Source organism: Chanos chanos, chromosome 3 (assembly GCF_902362185.1).
Source record: "Chanos chanos chromosome 3, fChaCha1.1, whole genome shotgun sequence".
Taxonomy (NCBI): Eukaryota; Metazoa; Chordata; class Actinopteri; order Gonorynchiformes; family Chanidae; genus Chanos; species Chanos chanos.
In genome coordinates this window covers 38,335,025-38,351,617 of record NC_044497.1, presented here as the reverse complement: position 1 = coordinate 38,351,617, position 16,593 = coordinate 38,335,025, and the positions used below count along the sequence as shown (strand labels likewise).

Genomic DNA, 16,593 nt, shown 5'->3' with positions numbered 1-16,593 from the left:
GATTCAAACTGTTCAGACACACCTAAGCACAAGAGGCAGCTGCTATAACCTGTATAGCAGATATAATTTAATTGTATTAGAATTCACATTTTTAACTGCAACACAGTATTACATAATATCAGTGTTATTTTGGAATGGATAACATCGCCGAACCAGACAGAGTATGAGATTACTACAGCAACAATCTGACGTACATACTTAATTATTTGTCTCGGCTTAATGACCGCGTGGAGTTTGTTTGGATTGTGAGCATTTGGCCACGTGGTCAACAACGCACGGTGGTTTTGCATGTGTAGGTAATGCTATGGACCTGTAAGGATAAAGGATCGAACAGTTGATGAAGGAGGTAGGTCATACGAAATTTAAATGTGAGAAAGTAATGTTTTGTAACATGTGTAGTGGGCAATTTGCATTTTTTTATAATATTCTTTTTAAATATATTTTAATCTTTTATAATATTTTAGTTTATAATCACTTTTCTAACTATTTTAGTTTATTTCCAAATTGTAATATCGTCCTTTTAAATTTTGCTTTGTTGTTTGAATATTTTAATAATGAGACTGCAACTGGTGATATTCCTGACTTTTCCAAACCACAGAGATGAGCAGTCCGACGGAGCATGACTACATCTCTGTCCCCCCCCTTTTCGAGGACCTCCAGGATGAGATTTATCAACCGTTTCCTCCGCCGGTTTCCCCGGTTTTTGCTCGGTTTCCAGGGAAACAGTCCGGGACATCAAGCACATCTGCGGACTGCCTTCAGAAAGAGGAGGGTAACAAAATAAATGTCTTCCTCTCCCTAAATGGATACTGGCTCCGCGTATGGTTTTAAATAATTTAAACACTTATGTCTGGGTTTATTTAGGCTCTGTTTTTGCGCATTAACACTAAAAAAAATTCTGAAGTTTGCTGTTCATAAGGTGTTCTGTGGCATGCACGGAGAGAAGTTCAAATGAAAACTAGAAATACAGCGCGAAAGCTTTTCAAACCTTTAGGTCACTTGTGCTATAAAATAATAGAGTATTATCGATGTGAAAATTCTTAATGTGTATGTGGGTAATTTACAGTTTCTGATGGATTGTAGGAGCACAGTATGGTACAAATATCTATGTAGAGTTTCAATGTACAAGCCTATGTTGTTATCACTCATTTCTACAATTATTACAGATTTACAGTTATGCACCAAACCTTATGCCCGAATTACTCTGTATGTATTGTTATTTCCAGATTCCCAGTACCTTGTAATTGTTGCACAGGAGAAGTACTAAATTAATAAATATGATTAATTGTGAAAGTATATGAATTCAGGTCAGAAAGTTGGTGGGCTCCTTGTGTCCCACTTGGAAGAGGAGTCCATGGTCTTCAGGACAGAGCCACAGGAAGCCCTGGATATGAAGAAGTCAGTATACCTATTTTGACCCGATAAGTACACTTTGAGCACAGATACATTTGCATCTAATATAGATGTGAGGTCACTGTCCATGTAAAATCAATTTGTGTAAGGTGTATGTCATATTAACAAATACTCAAAGTCAGAAATGTTACATTTGATAAGTGAGGACTGTTATGTGTATGTATAGTTCCATATTGGCCACACAGTCTGTCCTATGTGTGCTAGACAGTTTAGAGATAACTGTTCTTCAACACAAAAGAGGAAATAATAAAAAAAGAAATATGTCTTTTAGTTTTGCCTTATTTCTGTCTTTGCCCAATGATGCCACCTACAGGACTAATCTGCTTGTTTTTAAAGGAGTCATTTGAGTTGAGTCAGATAAGTCTTAGCAAAATGAGTCCTTTATTATTGCCTTTCAGGCTTCTGTCTGATAATGGAGTATGTAAGCTGTGGACTGTCTTGTGCAGCACCTGTTTCAAAGGTGAAGGGTATGAGGTAAGCAAACAGGCCATTTCACTAGTCATTTCAGTGTTGTTGCTCAATGTTGTACAATTTAGATAACCGCTCTATTCATGCAATTTCATAAGGGTAAAAATTTTTAAATGTCACCAACACCAGTTTACCAAGACATGTCATGTAATCAGATCACAGAAATTTGAATTCAAGACAGTTTTGTTCACATTGCATTCAGCATTGTACCAAAGAAAAAAAAAATTGGTACTTTTTTCTCCTTCACCCCAGTAAATGTATTGAAGAAACATAATTATATATATATATATATATATATATATATATTTACACATACACACACACACATATACATACATACATACACACATACATACATATATATATATACACACACACACACACATATGTGTGTGTGTGTGTGTGTGTGTGTGTGAATGGCACAAATGTATGTCACATTGAGTGACACCTTATGGTTGCAGCTGTTTTGTGAATGAAAGTGTGTTAATTCGTCTTGGGATACAATGGCTAATCTACCTGGATTAGGTACCTCATACCTGCTCACTCCATCCGGTTACCGGCAGGAGGGCCATATGTTATGGATGTGTGGAAAGGTGTCTTAGTCGACCAGGCGACAGCATGCACAGCTGGTACACTAGTTTCCACTGGTGAATCACCTCCAAGAATGTATGTGCTTGTGCCAGATTCATTATTGTCAAAAAACAAAGGCAGATCAATGTGTCTGTAAATTGCCCCTTGGTGAAGAGAAATGCAGTTGGCCTATGCGTGCAGGGCCTGTAGTGCTGTTCAAGACCAGTACAGAGTTGGAGAGATGTTTTATTTCTCCAACACAGAAACTCAAACAAAGTAAGTGTAATGCATATAGATGTATATTCCAAGTGTAATATTGTTGCAAAACGTCCATTTGAAGCACTGGTTTTTAGATGGTTTAGAAAAGTAGACAACTTCTGCAAGTAGAAATAATAGTGACTGTGGTGCTCTTTGGACTTAACATAGATATGGATGGAGTTTGAGTTCAGTGGATTACCGTTCAGTAGATCAGGACTGTGTGTTACTTGCTCGTGTCTACATCTATTCTAACTTTACCCTATCTCCCCAAGTGCGTAAGCAGTGGAGTAGAGTGAACTGAGCTAAATCTGTATTATGGTCAGATTGGCCTGCTGGGCTGAGTCTGTGTCTTCTCCTAATCCCACTCTATCCTCACAGCTGTCAGACTCACCCAAGAAAAGTGAAAGCCACCACTCAGCACAGAAATAAAACTGGCCCCATCCCCTTGAGCAGGATTTACAGACAAGCCACTAGTCTGGTTTTAAATAAAACTGGTTTGTATGTCAATCAGCCGTCTTCCTTGTCTTCATGAGCCATTATAGGCTTAGAGTCTAATCCTTGGCTGTAATGAGTGAGGCAGCAGGTTAGGCTGGGCAAGTGCATGCTATCAGGGACTGCCATGTGGTATAGCACTTGTAGTCATGCTGAAAAACTGACAGTGCATTACTGTCTGTACTTACTGTAGTTTGTGACTGCTTTTCAGTGACAACTGAAGCATATTAGATACCTATAAGATCAATACACTTATAACATTTTTATTTAATATTCAGATGGTGTGAATGACTGAGGCAAATGGTTCTTCAGGTCAGTGGTTCACTGAATGGCACATTTCTGTTCTGATCCTGCACTAATACTGGACTGAGGCAATTGAGAACCTCATGACTTGTAAACAAACTGAATTTTTGTTACAACAGAAATGCGCTGCCAAGTGTGTTCACAGGATTGTGGTAGGCACTTAGGTCAATTGTGCAAACTTTGTCCATCCATTTAGAACAACTGATTTTACCCGTGGTCCAGGTAGAAGATCTACGCACACTTCTATCTGTGGTCCAACAATGGTCTCAACGCCTCTTTCCCCAGCATTCGTTTGAGGATCTGGTCACTCAGTTTGAGGAGATAAGTCATCACTCTGCTATACAGGTACCGCAGTTCCTCATAGAGTGCCATGGTTTGTGTCCCCACACCTAAATGCTCTAAAACTTTTCTTCTTAGCTAATGCATTATTTGGTGCTGTGGGGGTGGGGCTCATTTCAGTGGTGTATATGTTGTTTTTGATGAATATAACCTGATTACATTTTCTTCTTTCTGATTCCTATCAAACACAAACCTCAGGAATGTTTAAATAATTTACAGCAAGGCCCAGTGTCTGCTTGTGTTTTGACTGGATTGGATGGTTGTGCAGATACATGTGAGTTAATGCTGAGAACTTTATTTCCTAAAATATTTGTGTGTGTAGCTTTCTTAGTTCATGTTCATGTTATGTCTGGTCAGTATCCTATGGGGCCAACAAACCAGGTTTAAAATGGACCAGTCTCTGGTCATATCATTTGTTATGCAGGTATGTGCAATTGTGGTCAGTAAATGTGAAGTTTACCTGAAGTTAACCTGTCTGATTTTAGCTCTTGGTATGATTCCAGTTCAATCACAGGGGTGTGCAACTGGAATTTGTTGATTGCATAAATTGTTCATATGTGAATACACCCGTTTGTATCCGATCACACACTTTCATTTAAAATCCAAGTTAAATATCCAGCAATGCAAATCCAAAACATTCAGCTGTCTTAAAACAGACACTCTGTGGAAGTTGAAAAACAGTGCAGTTCAATGTCCTTAAGTTTGGAATCAAGTCTTTTGACTCTGCTGGAAACAGACATTGAAGTAGTGTGTATTTGTAATGTTTGTGTGATTGGCCCTGCACCATTACTTCTTAGAGTTCCTTTCCCTTGTGATCTTGCTCTTTTAACCCTGTACTGCATCCTGTAACTCCCAGGTAACAAACTCTATTTTAGCTTGTTTAAAATATATAGAAAATTTAAAAATCATGAAAATGTATATTGATACTGTTAAAGTGTCCTAGTTTAAGCAGAAAAAACATTACAAATATTTTTTTACCCATGTATATCATAATGCATGCAGTAGAGGGTTAATTAGCGCGATAAGTGTCACAGTTTTGACAAGGACTCTGTAATGCTTTCAAGTCATATATGTTTGATACCTTTTCTACACACTCACTCTTGTTAGATCTGTAATAACTTTAATTGAAGAAGATCAAGGAAAATGAGTTCTGTAAGACTACTGGAACAGATTTGATCATTTAAATACATAGCCAACCCAGATATGCTTGGAATGCTATATGTCTCAGGGATGCTTGACTTACCAGAAAAGTTTTGTTACCCCCCAAGCAGGTGGAGCTATGGGACATGTAGTCAAGTCTGAGTCCAGAAGAGATGGGGACCATGTTGAGTAGACCACAAACGTCCTCCATTTACTGAGCTCAAGCTTTACATTTGGGGTGACAGTCTGAAATACTAAGTTATCTTATTCTTCTTCAGATCCCTCAACAGGTCCATGCTAAAAGAACTATATCCTTCAGAGCAGATGGACTACAAGGAACATTCCGGAATTCTTACAAAATATGAGACCTTAATGAGGAGGATCACCATAACACTGAAATGACTACAGAATAACTAACCATATCAACTGGAGAAAAAGTCTATACACAATTTATGTAAATATATCATTTGTTACTTACCCCTAATTATGAATTCAGGGAAAATTATTATACAAATGTATTTTGAACACTGAGTGAATTGCAAATAACCAAACACCAAACACTTACTGATGGACAAACACTGAACTGTTGTGTTGTCTTTTGCTTTGTGCACAGTTTGGAGTGCATTTTGTGGAATATATCAATTGAAATAAATGTAATTATTGTACTTTATATTGTACCAATGAACATTCATTTAAGGTGACCTTTTGTGGTAGATGTAATGACCATAGATTTGCCTGTTCAGCTGAATTGCTGCAGTTTTCATTGTGTGAAATTAGAGACACATGGTACCCAACAGGTGCCATGTTAAGATTTACATACGGCCAAACTACATTTTAAATGATGAAGTAAATGCATTTGTTTTCAACCTTCAACCTTCCACCGTCGTTTTGTTTTTTAACCCGAAGTTCTGTATAGAAACTGTCCAACAAAAATTCCGAGATTTATTTGGAGAATCCATCAAGGTAAACATTTTGAGATAAATAGAAACCCTTCTTGTTGAACTCAAGGTGGCGCTTATTTCACTAAATGTCAATCGGACACGTGCCTTTTAGAACGACGGTGGAGGGCATCCTAATTTTGCACGCGAACAACTGATACATCAAAGGATATGCATATGGCAGTTGTTTGATAAGACGACTAATGGAAGTCACTATTTGCGTCTTTATTCATATTGGTATAGCTTATGTAATTAGTCATTTACTGTCAAGAATTTGCTCAACTGAAATCACAAAAAACAAATCTCAATACATAATACATTAATATGTATAATATTCAAACTTACAGTGACGTACATGTAAAAATACAACAAATGATCACACAAACAAAAGAATCGCTCAAAAAGACTACGTAAGTATGAAATTCCATGGTCAAAGTTGGTCGCAACCTCTTCACGAAATTGCCAGCCTCATTGGCTGACACCGCGATGAGATCATGACAAGCATCGAGCTGCTGTTGTCGCAGTTCTTAACAATTTAAAACTCCCAGGGATCTGAACGAAAGGGATGCGGAAAACGGCTGCTGGATCTGTTCCCTTACACTTTCCGAGAATCTCGTATCACTGTTGTGACTGGACCATAAACGGTTTATGGACAGGGCTCGAGACTGGTGCACTTCTGTGGATAACTGTGCTTTTGAATCCTTAATGAAAAAAGTTCCTTTATGAACCTGTTGTATGCAAAACTTTAACCCTAAAGAAAGAGCTTTCCCGAGTGGATCCATGAGTTTGAACTGGACGAGAACGTCAGCATAGAGTTGGTAAGTTTTTTATACACTTTTCGTACACGAATATTGTTTGATTTTGAAAGTCTTACTTGGGTACCTGGGTGTCATTTATTGTAATATTTGTGCATAACTATGGAGAGCTCTTTGACGCAAATTCTTTTTGCCCATGAAGATCTGGCGACTTGATCAGATGGAAAAAGTGCACAGATATCATAAGATAATTAACAGACTATTCCAAAAGAACATATGCACCTATCTGTCTAGACAGATAGATAGGATTTATAACATATAAAGACGCAGGAGAAAATACTTCATTGTCTCCTGAACGCAAGGATTGAGGCTCTCAAAAAATTCCTTTAACTGAGGACTGTTATATTGGATATTTTCAGTTAGTTTAGCCTGATTTGTCATATTACACGCCACCCTGTGTCTTTTTTAAACATTGTATTGATGTTTACAAATACGTTTTTTGCTTTTGTTTGCTAAACTGCCATAATAGAAGGTCATATTTAGTGAAGACCCCAAACATACGCTGTGTATCACTAACCGCTGTCCTTCTCATCTTCATACCGGGAAGTTTTTAAATCAAAAATGACAAGTAACACATGGAGTAACTAACGCTGATAGTTACAGTAAAACAGAGTTGCTGTCGGAGGTCAATCTCATTTAGACCTACAGCATGGGAAGGCGTATTATCATACATCGTGCCAATTTATAGCACTTCATTAAATGAAGTCTTGCCTGTAAATGCCACACAACTATTCTCATGGAGGAAATGGGGTGCCCTCAGAGTAGAGACATGCAGGACAGAGGCCCCTGTCGAGTCCCTCATTGTCCCTCAGCACACAGTCATGTGACTGACTGTGAGTCCACCAGTGGGAGCACAGTGCCCTTTACTTACTCCGTGCTCCCAACAACTATCTTAAAATCTCTCCTAACTGCTCGCCTTATACATTAACACCCAAAACAACACATCTTCAGCTGGAATCAGAGACAACTGGTTTGTTAGTTTGACAGGATAGCATATACAGGGGCCTAGCTCTTTTAGTCTCCATGATAAAAGCTGTAAATGAAACATTTTGAATGTTTCTGTTGCTGTTATGTTGCAGAGTCAAGCCTTGATTGGTGATGCTTAGTGTCTAATTGATGGATTGTTGGAAGAGCCCTTACCATTTACTCTGTATATATGTTTTAACTTTGTAATCAAATGTCTCTTATTTGTTACCAAAAGTCTGTTGCTGAACAAAGTGAATGTTGAATCAGTCAAAATTGAATAGATACAGAGCAGCAATTTGAGACCAACCAAAGATTACACTGTTAATCCAGCACCAGACTGTACTTCTGCGGGCTGGAGCTTTGGTGTTAAAAGAATGGATAAATGGCCATCACACTAATTGTCCACTTGTTATGACTACTGTAGAGACAACAGATTCCTCCTGTTTGGTTTTGTGAAACAGGTGAGAGTGACTAGCCTAAGCAGTTGCCAGGATGTTTGTAGAGATGCAATGACCACTACTGTGTTATTATTGTATTATGTCCCAGTTTGTGCCATGGGAGTGGCAAGCCACTCCAGCTGGTAGCAATAAAAACAGCATTATTCCTTGTCATAATTAAAGGCCTTGGCATAGACCTAGTTTTTGGTTTTTCCGGAAGATAAAAATAAACAAGTCTGCTTCGGACTGGTTAGCTCTTTGCATGATTACTTCTTAAATTTGGACCTGAGGCTTTGAACCTCATTGGTTATTTAGGTAAAATCAATTTTGAGATAAACCTTATCACAGTAATACTAGTCTGTCTGTGTTTGCTGTGCTGCATTTGATAACAGCAGAAATACAAATCATTGTGTTGAAAGAATTCTATCTGAATGGATGAGAGAAATGAAAGGAATTTACTGAACCTTGAGATACTGTAGAAGTCATAAGTGTGGGAATGGGAAGGCATTTGTTTCCGTAGATTTGAGAGATGTAAGAGGTTTTGTTGAATCATTGAGTATCCTGTTACCTCTCTTACTACTGATTCAACACCACTTGCCCTTCCGCCAGAATCCATCACAAAACATCAGACAATGCAATGAATAATTCTGTATTAAATAACGTAACTAAGTTTCCTTGAAAACTCAGTTTTTCCTCTAAAAAGGCTTCACCCCTTTCTCTGGATGAGTGGACAAATGGAGATGTTCCCTGATTGACAGGGACACATGCCAGTGTTTACTGGCTGGCTTAAGGATGGAGGCGGGAAATCAGCAACCTACAAAGAACTGAAGCCTTGCAGAAACCAAGTCCTGCCCTCTTACACTCTCCATTTACATCAATTCACACAGGATCTGCCAAAATCCTGAGCCATGCACTGATTCTTGTAGATGATGAAAACTTGAGTCCCAAGCTGCCTGTTTCACACTCCAAGAAAGGTCTGTGGAAGGTCATGTGTTCTCCTCAGTTCATATTGTGTTTCATCACTGAAGGAAAGGACAATAACAAAAGATCTTCTCTTGTTTTAGATCCACACATGAACTCTTTTAATGGTATTAAAATGCATTAAAACCACATCAAAGTCACTGCTTGCAAAACTCTCTTTGTAAATGTTCCAAACCACTCTCTGTGGTTCTCTTAGCATAAATTATATTTCCACTTTATAAAATCACAAATGTGCCTCCCTTTAAAATAACGACCTAATGGTCAAAGTCATGAGTACCATATAAAATTGATTACGTTAAGGATGCAAAATAGACTAACTCATAGTCTTTGAACAACTAAATGGATGAAAACAGTGCCACATTCAGAACGTTGCCAAAAGCGAGAACCATCTCATTCTTAGAAAAGCACAGTTGCAGTGCTCATGACACTTCTGAAGCTATGGCTTCCTGCCCCATAATGTTTGAGAGACTAGCCATTCAAATCATGATGGTAATTGGTAAGAGATGAAAAGTGGTGAGGTTTTGAACCACAAAAAAATGTTTCAAATGGTCCTATTCTATCTAAGCACTCTTAAGTATGTGTTACAAATGTAGGTTTTTCTAGGCCTAAATTAAAGTAATTTTGACGTCATCATCCTCAGTTGTGTACCCACTGATGGGACAAACAAACATTACATGCCGTTACCCACATGCTGACTGACACGGAGAAACTACTGCTGCCGAGCAATCTAATTTCCAGTTGAAATTTCAGAATATTCATATCTTATTTCAAGATTCCAGGAATGGAGGCATTCCTGGAAAGTCTTGTGTGATTGAGCATGAATTGTTGTGTTAAGAGCATGCTGTGTACATGGTCTTATAACCATAAGTGCTTCAGCTGGTTTAGCATTAGTTCTGTCTTGGATTGGGGAACATTAATGTAGTCAGTCAGTGTTATTTCTGAAACATGTCTTCATTTGTACTATACAAGTTCAGGCTAAAGCAATAACCTTTCTACCCAACATATCTTGTACACTATGATAATGCAGGAGTGGCATTTTGTATCTGACGAAATTATAGCAACTTTAAGGGCTGTGCAGTTTTTGAGTGGACTTTTGAGTGGAGAAAATTGAGAGCAAGGTGATAGAATTAAAATATTTGTTATTTACTTAAAAAAAAAACATCCCAAATGTTACTGTCACCAAACAGAATTCCAATTACACTGCCATAGGCTAATGCAAATGTTTGGTTGTATTGCTCAGCCCTGCCACCTATATCCTAAAATACTGCTGACTAACAAGGTAAGCATAAATTGACTAATTATATTTCAGCCTGTGGTTAATCTTTACTACAAAAATTCTGGTTATACTTTTTACTTGACAGATGTCCTGTCTGGGCCTCTGTATGGTATTAGACAGAAACGGGTCTAGTAGACACATCACTTATTTCTTCCCCTTGACCTTGCTCGTCCTGCCCTGCGTCTGTCTGAAACTTAGCCTTGATGTCAGACAGTGCAGAAATCTTCCGGTATGGGGCCTAGTGTTTTTCTCACAGACCTAACATTTGGTAAAGCTATATCCCTACAGTGCCATTGCAAAAGCATATGGGCATGAAATTTGAGATTTACTGCAGAGCTGTGGTATGAAAATAGCAAGTACCTCATTTAAAAGTGAGTATTGTCTTGGTCATGCTTGTCAATGAAAGACACTGTCTTCAAGTACTGAACTTAGTTGATGTCAGGAAGTAATAGCACTCATAGCTTTTAAGTGAAATAAACAACCACTCAAAATGTAGTGTCTGCCTTCATGCTGGACAGGAATGTAATTTTGCTGTAATCTGCAACCTGTCTCAAATGTACCACCTGTCCTTATAAAACCACAGAGCAGGAGACAGTTTGGAAAAAGTTCAGCTTAATGTAGTGGTGTGTTGAGAGTTTAATGAGTCTCCAGTGTTTCTCTGTACACCGTACCCCCCACCGCCTGCATGCTCTGAAAAACCGGGCAGTAGCCAGCTTGTGACTTGCAAGCTAATTGTACAGGCTAATTTTCAGAGCAGAAGGACAATCTAGGGCACAGTTCCCCCTGCCGCTGGGCAGGTCTAAACTTTGCTTATTTATATTTTTTCAAGTTTGGTTGGATTTCAGACTTTCCAGTTGTCTTGAAGAATTCTAGCTCTATTCATTCTCGTTTTATGTTTCTGTTCATTCTTTGACAGTTCACTGGAATCTTAAACTGCAACAAGTTGCGTGGTTTGTTGAACCCAAATGGGCTGAAGGATGTCTTTTGTCAGATTGTATAGAACATTTGTATCTAGTACAGCATCTGACATTTGGTGAATATGACAAATTCTGACATTTGGGTTTCAGAATCTCAAGAACTTGTATGTTTGATTCAGCAGGCACAAATGCTAACCATCTACAAATGAGTGTTTTGTGCTCATGTAAGTAGATATCTTCAGTGTTTGAGATTCCCAGTACCTCAGCTTCATTTCTACTTTATTTTGGGCATTTTCGTTTGATTTGGTTTTAATTTCAAAGACTAAAATTACACGCCCAGTTGGAGATTTGTTTCAAACACTGATGGGTTGTTTGATGTGGTCTTGCTCATTGTTTGTTAGAATAGCAAAAATTTTCCTGAGGAAGAACAATGACAAGAGAGAGTTTGAGGTCAGCTGAAGAGTCTTTGGAAGAGTCTCTGTCTTTAAATGTCAAATAAAGCCGCTCTGTGGAATTGTGAAAGGGAAAAAAATGGTATGTCAGAGAACAGCTTAGCAGGTAGGGCAAACTCTCTCAGCCCTACTCTCTCTCTGTTTTCTTTCGTGCACTTTACTGTCTCCTAGACCTGCTTCTTAAAAAACACAGCCAGGTGCAATCTGTTTGTGCTTAAATAAGGTGTAGGGTTGAGTTTCTCTAAACTTCCTCTACTCCTGCCTCCCACTCATCCTTTCTGGCTTTGGTCTTTCCTGTGCCAAATATGCTAATAGACTTGCAGGAGACAGAAGATTATTTTGATGGGGCTGAGCAGGAAACTGGAACTCAAATGCCAGGAACCAAAGTTACTAAGTTAGTGCTCCACTGAAGTTTGATTTTTAAAACACATGTGACGGGAGGATGCTGTGGTTGGGACTTTGGTAAGTGTATACATGGAGAACACATAACTACACTTTGCCTGAAGTCACAGTCGATAAAATCTAGATTACCAACACACTTTTCATTGTACATGTTTTATGTGCTTTGTCTAATACAGCGTTCATTTTCAATATTTGCCCACTCAACAAGCTTAACTCTTTGGAGACACTTTTAGGAGCAGGCGTCAGAAATGTAATCCAATTGACCTCTTGGTCCCCAAATCCAGCTTCTGCTGAATATTCAAAAACAATATTCATCAACTGAGCCTGCATGTGTCAGAGAATAAATATTTGGGAGTATTCCCACTACCCTCTGTCAGTGTTTGGAGGGACTTCAGAGAATGAGCTTTGGCCCCCCAAAGGACTTGAGTGCTCGTTTCTGGGGTTCAGACCGATGTGTATCAAAGTTATGCGGTTGGGCCCAAATCCCCCCTTGGCTGCCCAGCGTGTATGGGCCTTTCAGATGCACAGCGACACTCTTGTTTAAATGCAGAGCAGTTGTTGAGGGGCTTTGCTAGTGCAGCTGTGCTCTGTTAACCAAAATGAAACTGGAGTGGGCTAGCCCTGGTGCTCCCATTAACTGATGACATTAACCCAGCTGACAACCCATTGCACCCTCCTCCTCTTCACTTCACCCTTTCATGGTACATTCAGATTTTATCACAGGCCCAGTTAGGCGCATGTTTTGTCTTGCTGTAAAAAAAATTCCTATGAGGACGTCACTGCCGTTGGAATTTCACAAAATGTAGTAAAAGAAATTCTCAGCTTTGAGACACTTTATTTGCTTTATAAACCAATACCTCAAAAAAGAGCAGCTGCCACTCCACAAAGGAATTCTCATGAAAGGTATTTTTCATTTATATTCACTGATTTAGGTTTACCATAAAACTGAAGGTTTGTCTATGACTTGACTATTAGCCATTGTAATGAACTAAAACTATATTTTTTAGAAGGTCCAACTCAAACCAGAATGTTGTTCTCCCCTAATAGAGTGATATTCTTCTTTGACTATGTGAGTGTCAGAATGTCCGTGACTGATAATAAACTGGGAAAACAGCCTTTTAATAGAATTTTTTAATGTATTAGAAATGAATAGCGGCATAAACTCTCTTATTTCAAAACGATCTGTTTTCTCAAAAACTTTTGCTTGCCTTTACCATAGATTGAATAGGATGTACCAATCCTGGCCCTGAAGGGAAAACATGAAAAGATTAGTCATGAGGTACTGCATTGTCATGTTCCATAAAGAGATGCAGCCAAAGACCAGCAGCAAAGACCTGTATTCATCTTTTTAGCATTGACTTTTTTCATATTTGAAATTTGATATGGTTTCTCAGTAACCTTTTCAACTTGTGGAGTGTTGTCATTGTCTCCAGACAATGGTGCAGGAGTGTTTTTCTCTTCTTGGCTTACCTCTGTCTTTTACTGTTTCTCAGAACAAGTATGGCTTTCTGGGGTTAGGGACTGCTGATGTTTGGTGCACTGTCAGTCAAACAGTGGGAGAGAAAAATAGAGAGACACAGAGCAAAAGAGAGAGAAAGTCAGAGAGAGAGAGAGCGACAGACAAGCAGACAGAGTGGTCGGGCATAGAGAGAGTGAGAAAGAGGGAGAGAGACAGAGAGAGACTCTTATTTGTCTGACACATACAATGAGTGTGTTGATGAAATAAGAGGTTGGCTGGCTCCAAGGTGCTGTCTCTGTCTCATGATCACACTCTCTCTTGTCAATCACTGAAGTGGAGGTTAGGGTTACGAAGGGCAAAAGAAACTTACTTCAAATAGTTCTGTGCATGCCTGCATATTTTATATGTGATCAGTATGTACCAGCTCTCTGTTTTCATGAAAATGTATAAAGAGTTTTGAGAGACTTCAGTACATATCTTGTGATCCATATTATTTTTTTCAGTTGTAAATTTGATAAGCTATTTTATTTGGAAATTAATTTGTGGCTCTCTCAAAACTTAATAAGATTTTTTTGTGATGTTTCTGAGAAGTTGTTTTTCTGAGACAGTTTGAGAAGTTGGTCTAGTTTGGTTTCCTGTGTCAGTGCGATACCACTAAACGTGTATTACAGAAGCAGCCAGTCAAGAGGAGTTGTTCTGCACTCCTACACTGATAATTCTTTGTGTGTTCAGTTTTGTTCTCTATGATGTCTGGGTTGGGGACTGCTTTTTCCCTCCATACTTTGTCATTCAACCGTGGCAGGATAATACTGACAGAGGAGCCATCAGTGAGTGTAGTGTTTAAGCAGATTTAATTCATATCTAACCAGAGCTGTAGACTTCATTATGCTGATGTATACTGACACCACACTGATGTCTCTGAGAAAACGTCTCATCAAAAATGTATAAATGTATAAACAAACATTTGTCTTTGAATCACACCTTTGGTAAACGCACTGACTGCCTGCAAGAACAGAGTGTAGAGAGTGCCTTTACATCTTTTTTATGACTTTCAAATATGACATTTCATTTTTGTATGACTGGGTAAATTTTCAGGCCATCTTATTCGGTCAAATCTGAGTAGGTTGACAGTTGACAAGAATAATAGGACTAGCAACAATGTTTTCCCATATTCGAGGAAAGCCATGATTAAATGGCATATGTGGTGTGGGAGTCATTTTTTGGGAATGCCACAGGGATGCCCCACCAAAAGGAAATGTAGACCCAAGAGGAAGCAGGCTACAAATAGAAATGTCCCACAAAATGAATGACAGTCAAAAGAGACACCCTTGTCTTCAATTTAATGCCAATCAAAGGGTAGGACCAAAACAATGAAACTACTGTTAATCCATTACTGCCTCTTTGTGTTGTCCCAATATAAAAATATAGTATATTAATTAGAGATGTCTAATTCTCCCATCCATTCGTTCAGTCTCATATAGACAGCTTTAAATTTAAATGAGAATTTGAAACAAAATATTTTCTTCTGTCTTTTTTGTGCTGAAGAAGTTTTTTTGAGGTCAGTATTGCCTTATCTTATCTATCAGGTCTCCTGATGACAGTGAATATAACTTAGATATGTTAGACCACACTGTTACTGGAGTGACTTTGTAGGACAAGGTGAAGGCTCAAATCTTTGGTGCTTCATTAAACAGTATAGCTGGGCTTTTTTCCTCCTCTTCAAAGGGCCACGTCCAAAAAGGCTTACGAGATGTCCCTTTTTTATGTCTCAAATCTTGTACCTTTGGCAGAGATCACCTTCATGCTTTTGAAAGGATGGGCAAACTTTTTCAGTTTAACTGAGGCATAAATGATGAAATATGAATTTAATGTATCATTGATTTAATATAAAATTAAATGATACGAATATATATGAATCTTGCGAGTACATGAATGTTGACAGAAACATTGTCCTCCTCCTCATTCTTCTCCTCCCATGTGGCTGATAGATGGTAAAGTGTCTAAGGATTTTCAGCTGGTAAGACGAGATCAATCTCAAAATTTCTGTGATGGCATGGGTTCTTGTTTCCAACAGCACTCGGTAATGAATTTACATTATACAAAAGCTTTATGATGCAACATTTCAGGAAATATTGTATGAGACATAGTGAAAAATGGTCCCACTGTTCTTTACATTCCTTGTTACAGTGTGTAATGCCCAGTTATCCTCAGAGGACCTTTCCCTAGAGGTACTCTCTAATCAAAGGTATCAAACATTGTCTCTTGGTTTTGTTCCTAATGGTCACTTCTCAATTTCAATGGAAATATTTCTGCACAGATTCAGGTCTTGGAGGCCATTTAGAAGTGAAATTCAAACAGAGGCTCCTTCAGAGTGAAGCAGCTTAGAACATTTCAGGTTGTTTTTTCCCATGTAATTTCCCTTAGCATTCAGCAGGTCCCTTGGAAGGTCTTGGGAGCTAGAGGGAGAGAGAAGGACTATGAAGCTCCATCAGCCTGTTTCCCAACAGCACTGATGGCCTATTAGTATTTAGAACCCAGACCTACACACTCCACTCTAGCAGGTCCTAAAAGGGAGATTCAACATGCAAATTCATTTTAGAAATGGTGTTTATGTGAACCAGTTGTGAAGTCATAATGAAGCAGAAATGTAACTGTATATTTTAATATATCTCAAACACAATTGTTACTAAGGCCTAAAGTTACTGTATCAGCCTCTATTTCAATTAACAGGGATGTCTGAAAAATTTTTAATTCTCTGTTGAATAGGTGTCGCTATTACGAAGATGGCCTGTCACCTATGGTGTTATGGGAGTTTATTGCTGGTCACATTGTGCTGCTTCCTTGGAGTGACATCATCACTCAACCTGGAGGACCCCAACGTTTGCAGTCAATGGGAGAGGTAAGACACATTCATTCACACTTTCATGTCTCTGTTTTTCCCCCTTTCTCACTTCTCCTTGCTGTGCA

At 38.6% G+C, this 16,593-nt stretch overlaps 1 protein-coding gene across 1 annotated transcript in view; it reads left to right on the top strand.

Annotated features, from left to right (window-relative positions):
• The first annotated feature begins 600 nt into the window (after positions 1 to 600).
• The window catches only part of megf10 (multiple EGF-like-domains 10), a 55,817-nt gene continuing 39,824 nt past the window's right edge, over positions 601 to 16,593 (top strand). The window contains exons 1-4 of the mRNA XM_030767830.1: positions 601 to 772; positions 1,308 to 1,402; positions 13,971 to 14,032; positions 16,439 to 16,525. Coding sequence (XP_030623690.1) covers positions 601 to 772; positions 1,308 to 1,402; positions 13,971 to 14,032; positions 16,439 to 16,525 — 416 coding nt within the window. The remainder of the gene's footprint in view (positions 773 to 1,307; positions 1,403 to 13,970; positions 14,033 to 16,438; positions 16,526 to 16,593) is intronic.